The sequence below is a fragment of the Nomascus leucogenys genome, chromosome 8 (genome assembly GCF_006542625.1).
Source record: "Nomascus leucogenys isolate Asia chromosome 8, Asia_NLE_v1, whole genome shotgun sequence".
Lineage (NCBI taxonomy): Eukaryota > Metazoa > Chordata > Mammalia > Primates > Hylobatidae > Nomascus > Nomascus leucogenys.
The window spans coordinates 105,152,795-105,165,972 of NC_044388.1; the positions used below are offsets into that span (position 1 = coordinate 105,152,795).

General features: G+C 53.4%; 1 protein-coding gene across 3 annotated transcripts in view; it reads left to right on the top strand.

The window, feature by feature from the left end:
* The first annotated feature begins 7,053 nt into the window (after window positions 1-7,053).
* Window positions 7,054-13,178, top strand: part of MIGA2 (mitoguardin 2) — a 37,249-nt gene continuing 31,124 nt past the window's right edge. For all 3 annotated transcript variants that reach the window (XR_004031444.1, XR_004031445.1, XM_030817993.1), the window contains exons 1-3: window positions 7,054-7,130; window positions 10,115-10,353; window positions 11,972-12,182. Coding sequence is in view for 1 of the 3 variants with exons in the window: in XM_030817993.1 (XP_030673853.1) it covers window positions 7,082-7,130; window positions 10,115-10,353; window positions 11,972-12,182 (499 nt within the window). In the remaining 2 variants the exon portion in view is untranslated. The remainder of the gene's footprint in view (window positions 7,131-10,114; window positions 10,354-11,971; window positions 12,183-13,178) is intronic.

Genomic DNA, 13,178 nt, shown 5'->3' on the forward strand with positions numbered 1-13,178 from the left:
CGGCTCACTGCAGCCACCGCCTCCCGGGGTCTAAGCGATTCTCCTGCCTCACCCTCCAGAGTAGCTGGGATTACAGGCGTGTGCCACCACGCCCAGCTAATTTTTATATTTTTAATAGAGACGGGGTTTCACCATGTTGGTCAGGCTGATCTTGAACTCCTAACCTCGTGATCCACCTGCCTCTGCCTCCCAAAGTGCTAGGATTACAGGTGTGAGCCACCGTGCCCGGCCTAGGTTTCACCTTTGAACCCAGTGGAGAGCTCTGTTCCCGAGCTGTATACCCTCTTCTCTCTGGCTTTGTTCATCTTTCTATACTTACCCCAGTTTCTATCACCTATCCCAGCATGGCTCTGCAGGGTGAGCCTCAAGTCACCTGGGGGCTTGTTCAAAATCCAGACCCTCGTCCCTCTCCCAGCCCTGGTTCTGGGTCAACAAGTCAATGGCTCTAACATTAAATCACCTGGGAGCTTTCAAAACTCCACCTACCTGGGCCCTCCTGTCATGTACTTGGGCCAGTATGTATATGTTGCCTTCATCAACTTTCATGTCATTCACGCATCTGCAATCCTTCAACTCTGTTTCTCTGTGTTTTTGTTTCTGTGTTCACTATGTGTTTGTTTCTATTTGTCTGTATTGATCATGGACTTATTTACTATTATCTGTTTATAGCTGACTATATCATTCATTTAGCCAGTGTTAACTTAAAAAAAATCTAGCCAGGCGTGGTGGCTCACACATGTAACCCCAGCAGTTTGGGAGGCCAAGGCAGGCGGATCACCTGAGGTCGGGAGTTCAAGACCAGCTGACCAAGATGGAGAAACTCCGTCTCTACTAAAAATACAAAATTAGCCAAGCGTGGTGGCGCATGCCTGTAATCCCAGCTACTTGGGAGGCTGAGGCAGGAGAATCGCTTGAACCTGGGAGGCAGAGGTTGCGGTGAGCCGAGATAGCGCCATTGCACTCCAGCCTGGGCAATGAGAGCGAAACTCCGTCTCAAAAAAACAAACAAAAAAACATCAAGATGTAGGCCAGGCGCGGTGGCAAACGCCTGTAATCCCAGCTCTTTGGGAGGCCGAGGCAGGCGGATCACCTGGAGTCAGGAGTTCAAGACCAGCCTGGACAACATGGTGAAACCCCATCTCTACTAAAAATACCAAAAATTAGCCGGGCGTGGTGGTATGGGCCTGTAGTTCCAGCTACTAGGGAGGCTGAGGCAGGAGAATAGCTTGGACCTGGGAGGCAGAGGTTGCAGTGAGCCGAGGTCATGCCATTGCACTCTAGCCTGGGCAACAGGAATGAAACTCCGGCCAGGCACGGTGGCCCATACATGTAATCCCAGCACTTTGGGAGGCAAAAGTGGGTGGATCGCGAGGTCAGGAGTTCAAGACCATCCTGGCCAAGATGGTGAAACTCCTTCTCTACTAAAAATCCAAAAATTAGCCAGGCAAGGTGGTGTGTATCTGTAGTCCCAGCTACAAGGGAGGCTGAGGCAGGAGAATAGCTTGAATCCAGGAGGCAGAGGTTGCAGTGAGCCGAGATCACGCCACTGCACTCCAGCCTGGGCGACAGAGCGAGAGTCCTCCTCAAAAAAAAGGAAAAAAAAAAGCGAAACTCAATCTCAAAAAAAAAAAAATCAAGATGTATACATTTAGAGAAGGAAAGATTTTATTTCTTATAAAAGGGTACAGACTGCAAGGTGACCATCCTACAAACTGGGAAGCATGCCTCTGACAGAGGCAGAAGGCAGAGAAATACTAGGCAGACAGGGGCGGGTGCCTGGCAAAACCCTACCTTCCAGCTGAAAAGCCTGAATCCTGTGGCCCAAAGTGAGAACGGCTATCCGTTTGCCTACTCTCTCCTGATTGGTTCTTTCTGAATAGTGCCTTTTTACCAATCAAATGTTGCCTTTTCCAAAACTACCTACAGCCCACCCCACCTCCCATCCTGTACCTATAAAGACCCCCCAGACCCCAGACTCAGTTGGTAGGGAGAGAGAAGTGGCTTGACTGGAGAGAGGCGACTTTACTTCAGAGTGAAGAAGCTGGACTTCAGAGGAGAAATGGCTTAACTTCAGGGAGATGGCTTGACTACAGGGAGGAGCCATCCGGAGCGGCCAGCCTTCGGGGGAAGATTCCCTGCCCGTCCCATCTCCTCTCCAGTTCACCTCTCTGCTGAGAGTCATTTCTACTGCTTAATAAAATTCTCACTGGGCGTGGTGGCTCACACCTTTAATCCCAGCACTTTGGGAGGCCGAGGCGGGCAGATCACGAGGTCAGGAGATGGCGACCATCCTGGCTAACACAGTGAAACCCCGTCTCAACTAAAAATACAAAAATTTAGCTGGGCGTGGTGGTGGTGGGCGCCTGTATTCCCAGCTACTTGGGAGGCTGAGGCAGGAGAATCACTTGAACCTAGGAGGCAGAGGTTGCAGTGAGCCAAGATCGGGCCACTGCACTTCAGCCTGGGCGACAGAGCAAGATTCTGTCTCAAAATAAATAAATTAATTAAAATAAAATAAAATAAAATAAAATTATCCTCCTTCACTATCCTTCAAGTGTCCAGGCGACTTCATTCTTCTTGGACACTAGACGAGAGCTCGGGACCCACCAAGTGCGGGTACCCGAAAAAGGTTGTCATACTGGCCCTCTGCCCTCACTGGCAGGAGCAGCCACCCCACGTGGCAAAGCAAGGAGCCTACCGAGCTGATAACACACTGCTGTCCATGGACAGCAGAGCTAAGAGAGCACTGTAACATGTCCTCTGGGGCTTCAGGGTTTGCAGGCACCTCGACCTGGGCACCTCCGTGGGGCCTGCATGGAGCCTCCTTCTGCCCACGCCCAGAGCAGCCAGCCGGATCCTGCACTTGCTTGCCCACACGCTCCCTCCTGCAAGGGGTTGAGCATGGCGGGCCGACATAGACAGGGCACCCCCATTGCAAGTCCAACAAAGAAGTCAAGAAAAATCCTGCATCGCCTCCAGGAAGGAGGAGGACTTGTGGTAGGAGCTTTATGCTGAATAGGTTGACTAAACATACATATTCAACAGGTTACAGGAGGTGCTACGAATATTCATCAAGGTGGTCCCATGTTCACTTTGCGGTGAATTAGGTCCTATATGTCAAGAGGATTTTTTAGGGACATGAAGGCACACAACTGGCAATCTCTGCAAACTGGCCAGAACCGGTCCATGGCCAGTGGTCCTCTTCTTTTTTTTTTTTTTGAGACAGGGTCTCGCTCTGTCACCCAGCTGGAGTGCCATGGTACAATCATGGCTCACTGCAGCCTCAACCTCCTGGGCTCAAGCGATTGATTATCCTGCCTCAGCCTCCCAAGGAACTGGGACCACAAGTTATAGAGATGGCGTTTTGCTGTGTATTGACCAGGCCAATCTCCAACTCCTGGATTCCAGTGATCTTCCTGCCTCAGCCTCCCAAAGTATTGGGGTTACAACCATTAGCTACCGCACCCAGCTGTTGGTCTTATCAGAAGAGTAACTGAAATTAGTCTTTTGTCCAATGAAAGCTATAGTTAGGCTGGTAGAACAGAAGTTCAGTTAGCATCTGGGAGCTGAAGGAGCTGCAGTTGTTTGAGTGTTGCTTATCTCGAGGCCAATGCTTGTTTTTATTTATTTATTTATTTATTTATTTATTTATTTATTTAATACATCCTTCATTGGAAGCCAGTGCTTATTTGGCTGCTAGAGAAAAAAAAAAAAACACCTTTTGCCAGTTAGAGGACAGTTATTTTATTTTATTTTTTTGAGATGGAGTCTCACTCTGACACCAGGCTGGAGTGCAGTGGCACGATCTCGGCTCACTGCAACCTCCGCCTCCCAGGTTCAAGCGATTCTCCTGCCTCAGCCTCCAGCGTAGCTGGGATTACAGGCACCTGCCACCATGCCCAACTAATTTTTTGTATTTTTAGTAGAGACAGGGTTTCTCCATGTTGGTCAGGCTGGTCTCCAACTCCCAACCTCAGGTGATCCGCCCACCTTAGTCTCCCAAAGTGCTGGGATTACAGGCATGAGCCACCACACCTGGCCCTTGGCGCCCCCCCCCCCCTTTTTTTTTTTGAGACGGAGTTTCACTCTTGTTGTCCAGGCTGGTGTGCAATGGCATGATGATCTTGGCTCACTGCAACCTCTACCTCCTGAGTTCAAGCGATTCTCCTGCCTCAGCCTCCCAAGTATCTGGAGGCGGGTACCACCACCCCCGGCCAATTTTATATTCCAAAGTCACCACAGTACTTACAGCACCCTCAGCCTGGGTGTCTAAGCTTATCATCCCACGCGCCTCCTCCCCTGTGCTAGACAACCCCACTAATGACTCTGGCCTGTGCACTCATTCCGCCTGGACCCAAACAATGTCCCCAACTCCCTTTAGCCCCTCTGCCCAGTCTCCTATTCACCCCATGCCAGACCCCTCACCAGTCCCACCATGCCAGGCACTGGGCATCCCCTGTTTGGACTCCCCTCACCTCCCCTCCACTCCCTTGCCTTCCCCTTCCCTCCCCTCCCCACGGAGTCTCGGAATGCACTGGCGCCATCTCGGCTCACTGCAACCTCTGCCTCCCGGGTTCAAGAGATGATTCTCCTGTCTCAGCCTCCTGAGTAGCTGGGATTACAGGCGCATGCCACCATGCCTGGCTAATTTCATCATATTGGTCAGGCTGGTCTTGAACTCCTGACCTGGTGATCTGCCTGCCTCGGCCTCTCAAAGTGCTGGGATTACAGGCGTGAGCCACCACATCCGGCTTTGGACCCCTTTTCTTTCTGGAGCCTCTCACCTCCCCAGGCAAGCCCAGGTGTCTCCTTGGTATCCCACATTCCCCTATTAGAGTAACCATCACAGGGGATTGTGATTAAGTATCTGCTCCCCACACAATAAGCTCCCTGGGCCACCACATACCTGTCTCTTGTCCACAACTGAGCTCCCATGTCCAGCCAAAGGACTGGCACACAAAATTAGTTGAATGAATGAAGGAACGTGGCTTTACCGACAATTATAATTTTCCTTTTTGTTTTTTTTTTTTGAGATGAAGTCTTGCTCTGTCACCCAGGCTGGAGTGCAGTGGCAAGATCTCGGCTCACTGCAACCTCCGCCTCCCGGTTTCAAGCGATTCTCCTGCCTCAGCTTCCTGAGTAGCTGGGACTACAGGCTCATGCCACCATGCTGGGCTAATTTTTGTATTTTTATTAAAGATGGGGTTTCACCATGTTGGGCAGGATGGTCTCGATCTCCTGACCTCATGATCCACCTGCCTTGGCCTCCCAAAGTGCTGGGATTACAGGCGTGAGCCACCGCTCCCGGGCTTTTTTTTTTTTTTTTTTTTTTTTTGAGATGGAGTCCTGCTCTGTTGCCCAGGCTGGAGTGCAGTGGCGTGATCTTGGTTTACTGCGATCTCCTCCTCCCGGCTCAAGCAATTCTCCTGCCTCAGCCTCCCAAGTAGCTGGGATTATAGGTGTGTGCCACCACGACCGGCTAACTTTTGTATTTTTAGTAGAGACGGGTTTTCACCATGTTGGCCAGGCTGGTCTCGAACTCCTGACCTCATGTGATCCACTCACCTCAGCCTCCCAAAGTGCTGGGAATAGAGGCATGAGCCACTGCTACCGGCCGACAATTACAATTTTAAAACGTAGTTGTGCCCAGCTCTTTGCAGTTATGGAAGGGCTGACACACCGTCCTCTTTCCATCCTCACCAAAGCCCTGCGATTTGGAAAAGGGAAGATTTTATCCCTATTTCTTTTTTTTTTTTTTTTTTTTTTTTTTTTTTTTTTTTTTTAAGACGGAGTCTCGCCCTGTGGCCCAGGTTGGAGTGCAATGGTTGGATCTCAGCTCACTGCAACCTCTGCCTCCCAGGTTCAAGAGATTCTCCTGCCTCAGCCTCCTGAGTAGCTGGGATTACAGGCGTGTGCTACCACGCTCGGCTAATTTTTTTTTTTTTTTTTTTTTATCTTTAGTGAAGACAGGGTTTCACCAGGTTGGCCAGGCTGGTCTCGAACTCCTGACCTCGTGATCCCCCCACCTCGGCCTCCCAAAGTGCTAGGCTTACAGGCGTGAGCCACCGCGCCCGGCTTCATCCCTATTTCATAGAGGGGTAAGCTCTAGAGAGCTGAAGTGGCAACACTTGATTCTATCTCAGGTCGGCCTGATCTCAATCCTGGTATTTAGTGTAAGACCCAGATAGGTGGCCAGAACTGAAGACCCCTTGACTCCAGCTCTCAGAGAGACGCTATCTAGCGGCGAGACCTGGCACTTTTGCAAACAACTCCAGAACAAGGGGGAGAGTGGCGACAGTATAAGAGCATGCTGCAGGAAGTCAGGGGCGGTAGTATTTGAAAATGGGCGCTGGAGAGTGGGAAGGATTTGTCCTTGTGGGGAACGACAAGAGTAGAGGATCCTAATATGAGGGCTCAGCTTACCTTGGCGTCCTCCAAGAAAGCCCCTTGGAGGCCTGACTGCTCCGCTTCAGCCCCTTTAAGAGTGGCCCCGCCCCACCCAGCCGCCCATGTCGATCTAATCTGAATGGCCAATAGTAGAAGAGAAGAGACCACTTTCGCGCTTCAACCGCACTAGGGGGCGGGGAAGAGGGCGGGAGAGGCGGAATATAAGCTTGGTCACATGACCCGCCTAATTGGCCAGATGCCGCGGCGGCCCTGAGCGACTCAGCGATGCTCATTGGCCAGAAAAGGGTGGGGGCCTGGCGCTAGGCCACGCCCCAGGCGGCCTGTTTGGTTGCGCAGCCGCGGGGGAAGGAGACGCTGCCCTTCCGCAGCGATGGGATCCCGGGTGAGTATCGGCCCGGGCTGAGCCCCCAAGGCGGGCGGGCGGGCAGCGCGGCAGGGCCCGGGACTTGAGCGGAGGACCCAGCAGGCGCAGGTGTCCGGGCCCAACTGGACCGGGAAGGTGTCGGGGTTGGAATGAGTGGGTACCCGGGCCGGGGACGGTGCGAGAGGGTGCCTTGCTTGGGAGTGGAACGAGAAGGTACTTGGGTCAGGGAGGTGATGCCCAGGCCTGGAACGTGGCGGGGATTGGAGCAGGCGCGCAGGTACCGGATCCGAGGCAGGGAAAGCACTCGGGATGGAAGGAGCAGGTGTGCGGGCCGTGAGCGGCGCCAGAGGGTACCTGGGTGAGTTTCAAGGATATTCCGGGGCGGGGGCAAGAGAAGAAGGGGCTGCCCAAGATGTCTGGGGTGGAGTGAGCAATTTCTGAAGACGGGGATATTGCTGAGGTCCAACGCGGGGATGCCCAGTGCCCGGCATGGTGGGACTGTTGAGGGGTCCGGCATGGGGTGAATAGGAGACTGGCCAGAGTGGCTCAAGGGAGTCGGGGATGTTGTTGGGGTCCAGGCGGAATGAGTGCACAGGCCAGAGTCATTAGTGGGGTTGTCTAGCGCAGGGGAGGAGGCGCGTGGGATGATAAGCTTAGGCACCCAGGCTGAGGGTGCTCTAAGTGCTGTGGTGACGGTGGAATGAGGAGGTGTCCGCCTAAGATTGTAGGGCACGAGAGATGGCTGTCCAAGTGGTGCCAGGCCCTGCACAGCAGTAGAAGTGTCCATTTGGTAGGGGACATTGCCGTGGACTTTTCATTGTGGAGAGGAGGTGGAGGGGTCTCAGCTTAGGCCCTGGGGGACGGACAGGGTGCCAGGGGGACGGACACCGTGTGGGTTGACTGGATTTGGATCCATCCCTGGAGTGAAGCAGGCTTGGGGGCTGGTGGTGTTACCTCGCACCTGCAGGCTCTGCCTCCCAGTGGGGACAGCAGGGGCTGCTCTGGACTCTCCCGCAAACAGTGGGCCTCAGTCACCCCTGGAGCATTTGTTCAGGCTCATCTTTAACGCCATGTGGGCTTCTCACTTGGGGGCCCAGAAGTCCTACAGATGTGGCCTGGAAGGAGCAGTGGCAGTTGTAGCAGGCAGCAGCTGGGAAACCCTACCACAGTCTTGAGATCCCCCAGAGCTTGGCGGCTTAGTACTTGGTGACCTGAGGCAGGCTGCCTCATCTCAGAGCCTCCGCGTTTCCCCATCCTTGAGATAAACATTGGTCATTGGGAGGGTTCTGAGAGGACTGGACCCAAAGCCTGTCGTGGAGAGCCTGTTCTAAGTCTGGCCTGGAGTAAGGGCTTGGGAAATAGTAGCTGCTGGCGCTCTGATGTTCTTGTCTTCCCTCTTTTTGAGACCTGAGCCAGCCTGGGATTGGGATAAAGGGTAGGGGGACATGGCTTACAGTATTAATCTAGGTCCTGACCACTGCAGCTCACGGAGCTCAATTCACAGCCTCCTGGGAGGATGTCTCTACCTTTGACAACCTGGAAGCTTCCTTAGCCCTAGAACATCACCCTGCCCGCCTCTCCTCTCACACACAACCCCCAGCCCTAGATCTAGACTGACAGGCTCCTCAGTCCTTCCCACTCACTGGGGAGAAGCTGTTTCTTCTGCTGGCCCAGTGACTTTGGCTACCATCCCAGGGAGACAGGGTCTGTCCTGGCCTGTGTGTTCCTTCCGCTTGAGGTCCTGGGAGACCTTGAAGGCATCCTTGGGCTTGGAGCTGGAAGTGGGGGAGGACCCTGCCCGGTCTTGGGGTCCGGGCTAGGTGTGATCAAGCCAGTTATTTCCTGGCCTTGGGAAGGGGCAATGGAGTACCCTGGTGGGGAGGGGAGTATCTCCCAAGGTCCAGGGGAAAGCTGCCCAGTACTCTGTGGTCTGCTGGGGCTTGCTACTTCCTGCTGCATGTCAAATTTAGCAAAAGCATTGCACTGAGCACAAAGTCTGACTCTACCATGTACCAGCTGTGTGACTTTGGACTCCTGACTTAGCTTGTCTGAGATTCAGTTTCCTCACTGGAAACCAGAGGTGAGGCTGGGGGAAAGCTGGGTGGCATCAACTTCACAGAATCCCTTTTTTTGTTTGTCTTTTTTTTTTTTTTTTTTTTTGAGGCAGAGTCTCGCTCTGTCACCCAGGCCGGAGTGGAGTGGCACAATCTAGGCTCACTGCAACCTCTGCTTCCTGGATTCAGGCGATTCTCCTGCCTCAGCCTCCCGAGTAGCTGTGATTATAGGTGCCTGCTACAACGCCTGGCTAATTTTTTGTATTTTTAGTAGAGACGGGGTTTCACTGTGTTAGCCATGATGATCTTGATCTCCTGACCTCGTGATCCTCCCTCCTCGGCCTCCCAAAGGGCTGGGATTACAGGTGTGAGCCACCGTGCCCAGCCTCTTTATTTTATTATTATTATTATTATTATTATTTTTTTGAGACAGTCTCGCTCTGTAGCCCAGGCTGGAGTGCAGTGTTGTGATCTCAGCTCACTGCAGCCTCTGCTTCCTGGGTTCAAGCGATTCTTCTGCCTCAGCCTCCTGAGTAGCTGGGATTACAGGTGTGCACCACCATGCCCAGCTAGTTTTTGTTTTGTTTTTGTTTTTGTTTTGAGACTGAGTTTTGCTCTTCTTGCCCAGGCTGGAGCGCAGTGGCCCCATCTTGGCTCACTGCAACCTCCACCTCCCGGGTTCAAGCCGATTCTCCTGCTTCAGCCTCTCGAGTAGCTGGGATTACAGGCGCGTGCCACCACACCCGGCTGATTTTTGTATTTTTTAGTAGAGATGGGGTTTCACCATGTTGGCCAGGCTGGTCTCAAATTCCTGACCTCAGGTGATCCACCCACCTCAGCCTCCCAAAGTGCTGGGATTACAGGCGTGAGCTACCGTGCCCAGCAAGAAAACATCCTTAACTTTGTGGGAGGTAAAAAGATGCAGTGATTCTTAGTCTGGGGCCTAAGATTTTTGCTTAGCAAATGGTCCATGGGTTGAAAAAGGTAGAGAAAATTGGCTTAAAGCCCTAAGTCTGAGAGTGACCTGTCCACCTCCCAGGTTCTGGGTCCTCTCCTGGGCTGGCTGGCCAGAGATGTTTTCGCTTGCAGGGCCTCTGGTAGGCAGAGGGTCTGTGGGTGTGGGGCTGCCTGCTGGCGGGCAGATGCAGAGGCCTGGGGCCTGATTCCAGGCCTGGGGTTCCGGAGGCAAGCTTTGCTCCCACCTCCTCCCCCATGGACCCTCTCGTGTGCATTTCTGCATGTTCCCGTGTGCACGTTCTCTTGTCTGACTTGGTCATCTGTCTCTTAGCTCTGTGGAGGGGCCCTCTGGTATGTGTGTCCCTGTCCTTCTGGGGCGTGGATGGTGCCCGGGACCCAGCTGGCAACCAGTTGAAGACGTTCTCCTTGGAAGCTCTTGGCCCTGAGGACTTTGCCTGGGGCACTGGCCCTGCCATGGCATTCCGGAGGGCCGAGGGCACGTCTATGATCCAGGCCCTGGCCATGACGGTGGCCGAGATCCCCGTGTTCCTGTACACGACGTTTGGGCAGGTAAGGATCGGGGTGGGTTGTGCCTCTGGTCTGTGAAACACTTCCATGCTCAGCCCAGTGCCCTTCCACGTCCGGGAACGCTGAGCCCTCGTTCTTGCTTTCCCAGACCTCTGGTGTCTCCTCTTTGGACTGGGTTTGTTGTCTGAGGCTTTAGGCCTATTCTTTAGCCTGAGACTATATGAACTTTTTTTTTTTTTAATTAATTAAAAAAATTGTTTTGGCCGGGTGTAGTGGCTCACGCCTGTAATCCCAGCACTTTGGGAGGCCGAGACGGACGGATCACCTGAGGTCAGGAGTTCGAGACCAGCCTGGCCAATATGGTGAAACCCTGTCTCTACTAAAAATACAAAAATTAGGCGGGCGGGCTGGGCACGGTGGCTCATGCCTGTAATCCCAGCACTTTGGGAAGCTGAAGCAGGTGGATCACCTGAAGTCAGGAGTTCAAGACCAGCCTGACCAATATGGTGAAACCCTATCTCTACCAAAAGTACAAAAATTAGCCAAGCATGGTGTGTGCGCCTGTAGTCCCAGCTACTTGGGAGGCTGAGACAGGAGAATTGCTTGAACCCAGGAGGCGGAGGTTGCAATGAGCTGAGATCATGCCACTACACTCTAGCCTGGGTGACAGAGCAAGACTCCGTCTCAAAAAAAAAAAAAAATTAGCTGTGCATGGTGGCAGGTGCCTGTAATCACAGCTACTTGGGAGGCTGAGGCGGGAGGATCACTTGAACCCAGGAGGTGGAGGTTGCATTGAGTCGAGATCGCACCACTGCACTCCAGCCTGGGCAACAGAGTAACACTCCGTCTCAAAAAAAAAAAAAGCTTTTTGTAATAGAAATAGGGCCTTGCTATTTTGCCCAGGCTGGTCTTGAACTCTTGGGCTCAAGCCATCCACTCACCTTGGCCTCCTAAAGTGCTGGGTTTATAGGTATGAGCCACTGCACCTGGTCCTATATGAACTCTTGACTTCAGTTACTCAGTCTGTAAAAGGGGTCAGTGCCCTCCCTGACAACTCACGTTTGTGGCTGACCGGGCTCTTGACCGAAGATCTGCCCTGTGGGGTGCAGTCCCACCTGAGGGGCTCCCAGGCCCGGGGGGCAGAGAGTGAGGTGCAGCAGTAGGAAGTGTTCAGATGGGGTGGCAGGTGAGTGAGTGTCATCATCTTTGAGGCATCGCTGAGAAACGGCGGTCAGCAGATCTGGGTTTCATGTCTGCCTCTGTCGCCTTGAGCATGGTGTCTTCACCTGGGTGAACCTCAGGTTCCTCGTCTGGAAATGACAAGGACTCAGATGGGTACCCCAGGCTAGGTCCTAGTGCAGTGCCGGGCACAGCTGGTGCTCGTTCACTGTGGCTCATATGCTCATGACTGAGGGTGCTGGCCCCTAGACCTCACCTCCTCAGCACTGGCATCTTGCCATCTTTATGTTTCTGTGGCCTGTGTTTCAGGGAGGCTGGTCAAGTTCCCTGTCCAGGGCGGCTGCCTCTCAGTCTCTCGTCTGGTCAGCAGATGTGCCGGAGGGCCGGTGTATGTCCTGTCCCTGAGGTGCTCTGGGGCGGTCCTGCTGCCTTGGACCTTCCCCAGGGAGGTGTAACCGGCAGCATCTCCTCTTCCCTGCAGTCTGCATTCTCCCAGCTACGGTTGACGCCAGGCCTGCGGAAAGTCCTCTTTGCCACGGCCCTGGGGACTGTGGCCCTGGCCCTGGCTGCCCACCAGCTGAAGAGGCGACGGAGGAGGAAGAAGCAGGTTGGTCCCAAGATGGGAGGGGAGCAGCTGGGCACGGTGCCCCTCCCTATTCTCTTGGCCAGGAAGGTCCCTTCAGTGAAGAAAGGTAGGTGTGAGGTGGTGGCATGGGCCTGACCTGGGGTCACATCCTGGGGTCATATCCTAGCTGGGTCACTCTCTACTTGGGGATCTTGGGCCAGTGACTTCCTATCTCAGAGCCAAGCTCTCCTGATCTGTGAGCGGGATGACAGTAGTGTCCCTTCCTCCAGTCACTGTACTGGAGGGAGATGTGGTTGGATGCGCATGCTCTGTTGGTGGAGTTGGTTTTGGTTGTTCTCATTGGCTGATGACCCTTTGGGAGCACTTTGGTCCAGAGTGGGTCAGGGGTGTGGCTCCTGGGTCCAGAGAGGGACATTCCCCAGGCTGAGGAGCAGGAAGGGCCATGTGGTTCTTGAACCATGCTGTATTCCTCCCATCCCCTTCTCTCTTAAAAATTGAGGTTTAGGCGGGGTGTGGTGGCTCATGCCTGTAATCCCAGCACTTTGGGAGGCCGAGGCGGGCGGATCACGAAGTCAGGAGATCGAGACCATCCTGGCTAACATGGTGAAACCCCGTCTCTACTAAAAATACAAAAAATTAGCTGGGCGTGGTGGCGGGCACCTGTAATCCCAGCTACTCGAGAGGCTGAGGCAGGAGAATGGCATGAACCCGGAATGCAGAGCTTGCAGTGAGCCGAGATCGCGCCACTGCACTCCAGCCTGGGCAATAGAGCGAGACTCCGTCTCAAAAAAAAAAAAAAAAAAAAATTGAGGGTTAATTTGCATGCAGTAAGATTCGTACTTTTTAGCATACTGTTCTGTGGTCTTTGACACATACAGTCATCTGACCACCACCATAGTTAGGAATATTCAGCTGGCTGGAAGGTAGTGAGTTCACTCAGTTGGTTGCTCACAGTCACAGATCACACTACTTCTTCTATTCTTTTTTTTTTTTTTGGGACGGAGTCTTGCTCTGCCACCCAGTCTGGAGGGTAGTGGCACAATTTCGGTTCATTGCAGCCTCAGCCTCCTAGGTTCAAGGGATTCTCCTGCTTCAGCCTCTC